A 10,087-nucleotide genomic window follows, 5' to 3' on the forward strand; every position below is an offset into this window, starting at 1 on the left:
ACTTATTCAATCTGAATGCTGAGCAAATAATCCAAGAAGCTCCACTATGTGAACAACTCAGAATCAGGACTGGAGAAAGGCTCATTAACAACCTGCGTTATGCAGATGAAACGACCTTGCTTCCTGAAAGTGAAGGGGACCTGAAGTACTTACTGATGAAGGTCAAAGACTACAGCCTTCACTATAACTTACAGTTCAACATAAAGAAAACAAAAATCCTCAAAACTGGACCAATAAGCAACATCATGACAAACGGAGCAAAGAATGACATTGTAAAGGATTTCATTTGACTTGAATCCACAATCAACGCCCATGGAAGCAGCAGTCAAGAAATCAAGCGATGCATGTGTTAAGCAAATCTGCTGCAGAGATGTACTTAAAGTTTTGCAAAGCAAAGATGTCACTCTGAGGACTGAAGTGTGCCTGACCCAAGCCGTGATATTTTCAATCACCTCATATGCATGTGAAAGCTGGACAATGAATAAGGACGACTGAAGAACCACTGCCTTTGAATTATGGTGTTGGCAGAGAATAGCGAATATACCACAGACTGCCAGAAGAACGTACAAGTCTTGTCTTGGAAGAAGTACAGCCAGGGTGCTTCTCGGAAACCAGAATGGTGAGATTTTGTCTCATGTACTTTGGACATGTTATCAGGAGGGACCAGTCCCTGGAGAAGGACATCATGCTTCGTAAAGTAGAGGGTCCTTGAAGAAGAGGAAGCCCTTCAACGAGATGGACTGACACAGTGGCTGCAACAATGGGCTGAAACATACCAACAATTCGATTGTGAGGATGGCACAGGACCGGACAGTGTTTTGTTCTGTTGTACACAGGGTCGCTGAGTCAGAACTAGCTCAATGACACCTAACAACAGCAACAACATATTCATAAAATGAAGTGTTATTCAACAATAAAAAAACTAAGTATTGATACACGCTACAACATGGATGAACTCTGATAACGGTATGCTATGTGAAAGAAGTCAGTCATAAAGGAATAGCTGATTCCATGTCTTATGATTCTGCTCTTATGAAATGTCCAAAGCAGGCAAATCTATAGAGCCAGAAAGCAGGTTAGTGGTTTCCTAGGGCTGGGGCAGCTGAGGGGCTGGAGGTAATGGCTAAGGGACAAGGGATTTCTTTTGAGGGTAATGAAAAATGTTCTAACATTTATTGTGTTGATGAATGAACAACTCTGTGAATATACTAAAAGAGACTGACTTGCACATTTTAAGTGGGTGCTGTATGGTATGTCAATTAAAGCTCAATAATGCTGTTGTAAAAAGTGTGACTATTATGGTACATAAATTATTAAATGATTTTAAATAAATTATTAAAAACAATTGTATACTTTCAGAGGGTGAATTTTATGGTATATGAATTATATCTCAAAAATTTTTAAATTGTCATCATTAGTTAACTATTGGTCATATACATCCACAATTTAAAAGGATTAAAATGATTAGGAAATAATTTCCACAAGTACTTGATGACATATATACTTAAAAGATGCTACTTTTAAAGCAGGCTTTGCATGTCTATGTTTTTTAATAAGGTAAAAATAAGGTTAGTCGTAGAAGTGGGCGCCATGATAATTTGTCCCAGGTTTGTCTGTCCAAGAAAGAAAGTACCCTTCTTTCAACTGGTAGGATAGGCAGCTGCTTCTGATTTCCTTTCATTTTCTTTTTTGTTTGATATTTCTACACAAAAGCCATTTACTAATAAGTTTTCATAAAAGTTGACACAACCAGTTTTGAACATTCTTTCAGAAATAGTGAGATAGATGTGTTTTTGTAGCCTTGCTTGCAGCAGAGACCCAATTTACTTGGCGGAAGAAAAATAAACCATGTTAAAATAACCTAAGCATCTGAAATCACTTTTAATTTTTGCTTTGTAGAATTTTATCCCACCAGTTTATAAAATCACTGTGAGTCACAATCCGTAATGATGTGGAGCTGGCCCTTATTCAAGATATGGAAGCAAATATGCCCTGCCTGGTACTAAGAATCTCTATATAAGGAGCCCAAGATATTCTATTTCATTAAACTCTACAGCTCCCTAGCCACTTGTTAAGCACAGATTTAAGTACTAAACATTGATGTCCTCTTCTCCACAGTTTTAAAAGCACAAGTAAACCAAAGTGAGTTTTACCAAAAGTGCAGCCTTTACAAGCCCCCAAACCAGCAGTACAATCTCAGAGAGCCACTTCAACTCCCTTTAGCAAAATCATTTAAGTCCACAAGACAAGAGATTGCTGCTTTTGTTCATTCTGTAGAATCCCACAAAAATGTCCCTGTGCAGCTTCAAATAGTAAGAAAAGTAGCAATATGTGCCAACACTAAACAAATCTACCAAGGAACCTAGGGACACAGCAGTGGCATTAATTATTATTACCTTTGAAGATGCCTCTCAGGAGTGCTCCAGCAGCTTTTCCTTTCACTGCTTGATTCTGAAGAAGATTAGTCAGCTGTGATTAAAGAAAGTAAAAGCTGTAAGTCTCTGCCAACAACCAGCCCCATCTCCTCTACCCTGATGACCCTAAGCTCCCAACGTGAAAAAGCATTCATCTCTCAGGTTCATATCACTCAGACTCCAAGTATCACAAATAGCATAAAGCTCTTTTAGATAAAGCAGGGTAGGTCTTAATCTGATGCTGCGTTCTTGGGACTGAAATCTATGCATATATTCATTTTACAAACATTTACTGAGCACTTAATCAGCACTGGGCATTGTGCTATGTTCTTGAGTCTACACACTCATTCAACAAATATTTTTTGAGCCTGTTCTTTTTCCTACGCACCAGGGAGGGATACACGGGTGAACAAGGTAAACACGGCAATTTAACTCACAGAGTCTACAACAGGGCAGGAAGGGAAAGAGTGACAGAACAAAAAATCTGAAAAGAAATATTTGTAAAGAAAAGAAAGAGGCTGAGATAGACAACTGAGGAAAGGGAAACAACTTCAGCTAAGGTAGTCAGGGAAAGCTTCTCTGAGGTAGGTGACATTTAAACAGAGACATTTATGGAGAATGTGAAAGAGCTAGTTATATAAAAGGGAGGAGGGAAGGACATTCCAGATAGAGTTATCATCAAAGGCCAAGAGAGGGCAAAAAGCTCACCATGTTTGAGGGCCTGAAAAAAAAGACCAATATGACTAGGCAGCTGTAAGCAAAAAAGCAGCACAAGATGAGTTTGGAGAGATGGGCAAGGACCAGATTATAAAGAATCTTGTAGGCCGTGACAGGAAGTTTGGAGTTTAGTCTAAGTGCAACAGGAGTTATTAAAGAGAAAAGCAAGGGAGTGATACACTAGGTGTGTGTCTTTTTTTAAAAGTCGTTCTTGCTGGTGAGTAGCGTCTGAGGTCTTCAAAGCTTGGGAGAGGCCATTTAAGACACAACTATTGGTCTCTAATCCCCTGAAATAAAAAAATGAACCCAAGGACTCAAAGCAGAAACTCGTCTACCAGACTAATAGTCTTCAGGAACCACAGCCTCATGTACCCTGAGACCAGAACTAGATGGTACCCGGCTACCACTAATGACTGTTCTGATCAGGACCACAACAGATGGATTCTGATAGAATGGGAGAAAAATGTAGACCTGAACCTCAAATTCTTATAAAATACAGACTTACTAAACTGGTTGAAACTGGAGGACTCTCCAAGATTAGTGCTCTGAGATATTCTTTAAACCATGATCCAAACCCTGAGGTCACCTTTTAGCTAAATAACACATTGGCTCACAAAATAAAAAATATCACCTGTGAGTACCATGCTCCTTTTAAAAAATCATCTATATAATACCAAATGGACAATAAACCAAACCAAAAAACCAAACCCATTGTAGTTGAGTCAATTCCAACCTACACCGACCCTATAGGACAGGGCAGAACTACCCCATAGTTTCAATGAGCGCCTGGTGGATTTGAAATGCCAACCTTTTGGTTAGCAGCTGTAGCTCTTATCCACTACGCCACCAGGGTTTCCAATGACCAATGATTACTTCAAAACACAGATAAGAAGATAAGGGGACAAGGAAACCAGATTAATGTAAACAGAACAACCGGAGCAGAAATAACGAGAACGTTCATGCATTGTGAAGACTGTAAACAATGTCACTGAACAATCTGTGTAGAAATTGTTGAATGGGAGCCTAAACTGCTATGTAAACCTTCACCAAAAAAACACAGTAAAACATCATAAAAAAAAAAAAAGTCACATTTGCTCCTGTGTAGAGAATGGGTTGTGGGGGTTTTAAGAGTGAAACAAAGATATCTGTTAGACTGATGCAGTGTTCAAATTAGAGTCTGGTGGCCTAGGTCAAAGTGAGAGCAAGACAAATAAAGAAAACTAGAAAGATTCAAGATATATTTCAGAGGTAGAATCAACAGGACTTCCTAATGGTTTGGAAGAGAAGGGGAAGTGGTGATGAAGGAAAAGAAAAAATCAAGGACTCCCAAATTTCTGGCTTACGCAATTAACTGGGTAGATGGCAGCACCATCTATTAACATGCGGAAAATCTGGGATTAAGCAACATGTAAATCACCCAGAGGACTTGTTAAAACAGATTGCTGGGTTTCATTCACCTCTAGTTACTGATTCAGGTTTTGCTTGGGGCCAAGAACCACTGCTCAAGATCCCAGTAGAGATGTCACGGAGATAACTAGGTAGGCACAAGTGTCTACATTTCCTTTTAGCAGAACATGCTTCCTAGTACTCACATCATCTTCTTTCAGGCTTTGAAGAAATTTCTGCAGTTTGTCTGCTGTTTTTTCTGCAGCTAGAGATATAATTTTCTGATCCATTGTTGCTCATTTCAGGGAACTGTAAGGCAAAAAGGTCAGAGCTGAATGAAACTTCAGAAGTCAACAGGTTGATATTTTTTCCTCCCCTATCTGTTCACTGAGTATTTATTTCACACCTAGTATAGGCAAGGTTAAAGAGCCATGGTGGTGCAGTGGTTAAAGTGCTCAGCCGCTAACCAAACGGTCAGTGGTTTGAACCCACCAGCTGCTCCACAGGAGAAAGATGTGGCAATCTGCTTCTGCAAAGATTATAGCCTTGGAAACCCTATGGGGCAGTTCTATCCTGACCCACAGGGTCACAATGAATCAAAACGGACTCAATGGCAACAGGTTATAGACAAGGTAAACAGTGGATGCTCAAAAGGTTAAAGAGTACTAACAAGTATGAGTAGGTAATTTTTATCCTAACCAGAACAACCTCAAGAATTACCTGGTTACTCATCTTATTATGAACCTGTATTCTAATCAAGTGATTTCTTAATTTGGTCCACATTTTTATCATATTTGTTTTTTTTAAGGAGCCCTGGTGGCACACTGGTTAAGTGCTCCACTGCTAAGCAAAAAGTTTGGGGGTTTGAATCCACCAGCCACCCTGCGGGAGAAAGATGTGGCTGGCAGTCTGCTTCCATAAAGATTATAGCTTTGGAAACCCTATGGGGGCAGTTCTACTCTGTCTTATAGGGTCACTATGAGTGGGAATCAACTGGACAGAAATGGGGTTTTTGGTTTGGGTTGGTTTTTTTAGCATCTATCCAACACAATGCCTAGAAGAAGGTAGTCATTTAACAGTAGATCAAATATACATTATAATGCAATTATTATAAACATATATACAAGAATATGTCCTTTATTAAAAACATACAACAAAGTAATATTTGACAAATGAATGAATCAACAGCCTAGTAAAGGCTAAGTGCCAATTAAATGGGTTAAAAAAGGAGAGAAGTTCATATGAATAAAGAAATAATTGTATGCTCAAATGTCACAAAAGGATTCCCACAGAGGAAAGCTTGAACTAGAATTTAGAGATTAAATTTAGCCAGTCAAGACAACCAACCAGATGGTATATATTATACATTATTGTAAAGGAACAAAGGCAATCATAAGAGAATCTGAAAAATTTACTTGGGGGATAAACAAACAGTGGTATATCCATACAATGGAGTATTATTCATCAATTAAAAGAAATGAGTTCTGAAGCCATGAAAAGACAGGGAGGAACCTTAAATGCATACTGCTAAGGGAAAGGAGTCCCTGAATGGCACAAACAGTTAAGAGCTTGACTCCTAGCCAAAAAGGTGGCAGTTCAAACCCACTCAGGGGAGTCTCGGAAGACAGGCCTGTCGATCTGCTTCTGAAAGCTCACATCCTTGAAAACCCTATGGAACAGTTTCACTCTGCACACATGGGGCCACCATGAGTCTGAATGGACTGGACGGCAACTAACAACAATGTGAAAGAAGCCCACGCAAAAAAGCTACAGACTGTACAAGTCCAATGATATGACATTCTGGAAAAGGCGAAACGATACAGACGGTGAAAATATCAGTGGTTAGGGGGATGTCATGGGGCCAAGGAAGGGATGAATAGGTGGACAGTGCATTTTCTTGGACAGTGAAACTATTCTGTATGATACTGTAATGGTGAACAAACGACATTAAGCATTTGTTAAAATCTATAGGACCATATACAGCACAGAGCGCACCTAATGTAAACTATGGACTTTAGTTAATCATATATCAATATTGGTTTATTAACTGTAACAAATATACCATAGGAATACAAGATGTTAACAGGAGAAACAATGTGCAGAGGGGGGCATGTGGGAACTCTGAGATTTCTGCACACTTTTTCTTTAAACCTAAAACTGGTCAAAAACATGATTTAACTAAAAAAAAAAACTTATTTGAGGAACATGAGTAGATTGGCTGAGGTAGGGAGTTCAAGTAGGAGCAGAGAGACTAGGAAAGACAAATAGGCTGGGGATAAATGTAACGATCTTAAATGTCATGCTAAGGAATTAATATTTTATTCTGTAAATAATAAAGAGCCACCAGAACTTTTTTAAGCAAAAGAGAATCCGACAAGACTGAAACAGTGTTTGTGGAAAATGAATCTGGCATCATTGTGCCGATTAAAGCAGGAAGGGGTAAGGAGAAAGAGCCTAGACTGTGAGACCAATTAGAGGGCTATTTTAGTGGTAGTGACAGGCCTGTGGTGACTGGGGAATGGGAAGGAAGGAATGAACCAAAGGCATATTAGACAAACAGGATTTATTAATTTACTAGCTATGGGAATAGGAGGGGGAAATGCAAACCGGTGGAAAAGAACGTGCTCCTGCTCCTCCACCTTCTCCTGTGCTCCCCACCTGGCTGCTCAGGTCAGAAAGCTGGGCAATATGCTTCGCCTTCATCCTCCACATCCACTCCTCCCAGGCCTGTCAATGCTACCCCCTAAACATCTCTCAATCTGTATACCTCTCGCCATCTCCACTACTGCCAGCCACAACATTCCAAATCCACCACCATCTCTCACCTGAACGACTGCAACAGCTTCCTAGCTTGTCTCCAGGGCTTCAAACCAGCTCATCCCAGTTCAAACCCCTACTGAGAATTTGCATTTCTAGTAAGTTCCCTGGAAGTTATATGTCAGAGTCACCTGTCTATCTTGTTAAAAGGTAGACTCTGATTCAGTATATCTGGGGTGGAACCGCAAATTCTCAGCAGGGATTTTGTAAGAAATGCAAATTCTCAGCAGGGGTTCCAACCAGAAGAGCTGGTTGGAGGCCCTGCTTGCCTCCCTCTAGACAGTAACTAGTGATCTCTTTGAAACACAAACCAGGTTATGTGATAGGCCCTCCATCCACCCTCATTCTCATCTTAAAACTCTTCAATGCCTTTCTATTGCTCTCTTATCAATCCAAAATCCTGAAGTCAGGTTAAAAACATGCTGCAGGGGCTGTCCCATGCCAGCTCCCCAGTTTCATCTTGCTTCCGGCTCCCCTTTATCACTCTATACTCCAACCACACTGAATTGTCTTCAGTCTTTCAAACTTATGTTCCTCCTGCCACAGGCCCTTTCACATGATTTCCTCTCTGAAATTTAAATAGATGTTCTTCCTTCCATCTTCTGCCCCCAATCTTTTATTGTTAATTCCTACAAATCCTTCAGAGCTCAGTTCAATCCACACTTCTTTAGAAGCTGCTCAGTCTAGGTTAAACCCTCCCCCCATCACATTCTCTAATGGCATATTGTGAGCCTTACTGGTGCTCCCTCACATACTGTCACTACACTTTTAAGATTCCATTTACTTGCGATTATTAATGACTAATATCTCCCTCTAGACTAAAAACTCCATGAGGGCAGGGGCATGTCTGATTTTGTTCACCACTGAGTCCTCAGCACTCAGCACAGTATCTAGTTCACAACAGGGGTCCAATAAATACTTGTTGGACAAATGAACTGTTGGACCCCTACAAGGGGCAAGACCCTGAGTCTGGCACTTCACATTCATTAATTTAATCCTCACACCAACCTCAAAAGGTAGGTATTATTAAGCCCCATTTCTGATGAAGAACTTTTGGGATTTAGAGAGATTAAGAAACTTTCTCAAGGTTAGACTAGTAAGTAGCAGACACAGGACTGAAATCGAAATCTGTCCAGCTCCAGACTCCATGCTTTTATCTACTACCCGCAGGAAACCCTGGTGGCACAGTGGTTAAGTGCTATGGCTGCTAACCAAAGGGTCAGCAGTTCAAATCCGCCAGGCGCTCCTTGGAAACTCTATGGGGCAGTTCTACCCTATAGGGTCGCTATGAGTCGGAATCAACTCAATGGCACTGGGTTTGGTTTTTGGTTTCATCTACTACCCGCAGGTTAGGGCCCCGGGTGGCAAGAGAGAATGCAGACGGGGCATACTGACCAAAAGAGAGACGCCAGCCAGAAGGGACAGTTTCGGAAGGGTATATGCTGAAATCAATTCATCATTCATTTGCTATATTCGTCCTAAAGCCAGAGGTGATTAACAAGCAGGTAGGTGGCAATGGGCAATGGGTTAGGTGGCTGCGACGTTCCCGTGCGCCCAGATTATTTGTCAAGAGGCCCCAGAGCGCAAGCTCCGTAAAACCTGAGAATAGCGAGGCACCACTGAAGTGAAATGCCTGTCGGAGATCAAGAAGGGAACACAATTACAGAAATTACAAAACAAGGCAGCCTATGATGCGGACTAGGGGCGAGCTACGAACGCGAAACCGGGTTGAAAGAAACGTCTTAGGCTTAAGAGCTGAACCTTGCTGGAGGCGGGAAACCGAAGAGGACGTGCCGATGTGGCAACACGCCCCGGGAGGAGGGACCCGTGAAAGTCAAGGCGCGCGCGGCGGGAGACAGTGGGGCATGGCTACCCTTCCAGACCACGGAAAATACCAGAATGTCAGGTCAGAACAGGAGCTCTCTGGTTCCCACAGACCCACTCCCTCCCCGGCGCCCAGTCCCCCCGCCGGGGTGACGCACCAAGCCCCTCTGCACGGTCACCTCTACCTCACCGCCGCCACCAACTTCCAAACAGCCCGCTCAACGCAACGCCGCCGAACTTCCGTCGCCCTGGACAACAGGTCCCACCCCTGTGTCTCGCTTCCGCTGTCGGGGTGTACCATTAAGGCTAATGGCGCGGGGGGAGCTGTCGGGAGTTCGCGGACGTTCCCACTCAGTCGGAGGGAGGTGAGACCTGGTGGGACTCGCGTTCTGGACCACAGAGTCCGCACACGCCGGGTGACGTGCACGGTTCTCCCCACGCCCTGTCTTGCTAGATCGAGCTCCTTCCCTGCCCTGCTGGCGTAGTGGTTAAGAGCTACGGCTGGTGACTAAAAGCTCGGCAGTTCGAATCCACCAGGCGCTCCTTGGAAACTCTATGCGGCAGTTGTACTCTGTTCTGTAGGGTCGCTGAGTCGTAATGGACTCGAGGGCAGTGGGTTATCTCCCCATTGGTGGTGCAGTGATTAAGAGCTCAGCTACTAGCCGAAAGGTTACCCGTCCGAATCCGCCAGGCGCTCCTTGGAAACTCTATGGGGCAGTTGTACTCTGTCTTATAGGGTCGCTATATGTGGAAATCCACTTGACAGCAAACGGGCTTGGTTTGGATTTGTCTTCCTTTAGGAGCCCTGGTAGTTCAGTTTTTAAAGCGCTGGCTGCTAACCAAAAAGGTCGGAGGTTCAAACTCACCAGCTGCTCCGTGGGAGAAAGATGTGGCAATCTGCTTCCATAAAGATTTACAACCCCAGAAAC

General features: G+C 42.5%; 1 protein-coding gene across 4 annotated transcripts in view; it reads right to left on the minus strand.

The window, feature by feature from the left end:
* FANCI (FA complementation group I) overlaps positions 1–9,403 on the minus strand; it is a 95,931-nt gene extending 86,528 nt beyond the window's left edge. The window contains exons 1-3 of one of the 4 annotated variants that reach the window (XM_049905459.1): positions 9,317–9,403; positions 4,724–4,826; positions 2,397–2,469 (exon numbers count right to left, since the gene is read on the minus strand). In XM_049905459.1, the coding sequence (XP_049761416.1) occupies positions 2,397–2,469; positions 4,724–4,807 (157 nt within the window). In that variant the 5' untranslated portion in view covers positions 4,808–4,826; positions 9,317–9,403. Of the gene's footprint in view, positions 1–2,396; positions 2,470–4,723; positions 4,827–8,729; positions 8,816–9,316 lie in introns of those variants that run through there. The other 3 variants (XM_049905458.1, XM_049905461.1, XM_049905460.1) reach the window with 3 other exon arrangements.
* Between the last annotated feature and the right edge of the window lie 684 nt (positions 9,404–10,087).

The sequence above is a fragment of the Elephas maximus genome, chromosome 13, assembly GCF_024166365.1.
Source record: "Elephas maximus indicus isolate mEleMax1 chromosome 13, mEleMax1 primary haplotype, whole genome shotgun sequence".
In the NCBI taxonomy this organism is placed as follows: domain Eukaryota; kingdom Metazoa; phylum Chordata; class Mammalia; order Proboscidea; family Elephantidae; genus Elephas; species Elephas maximus.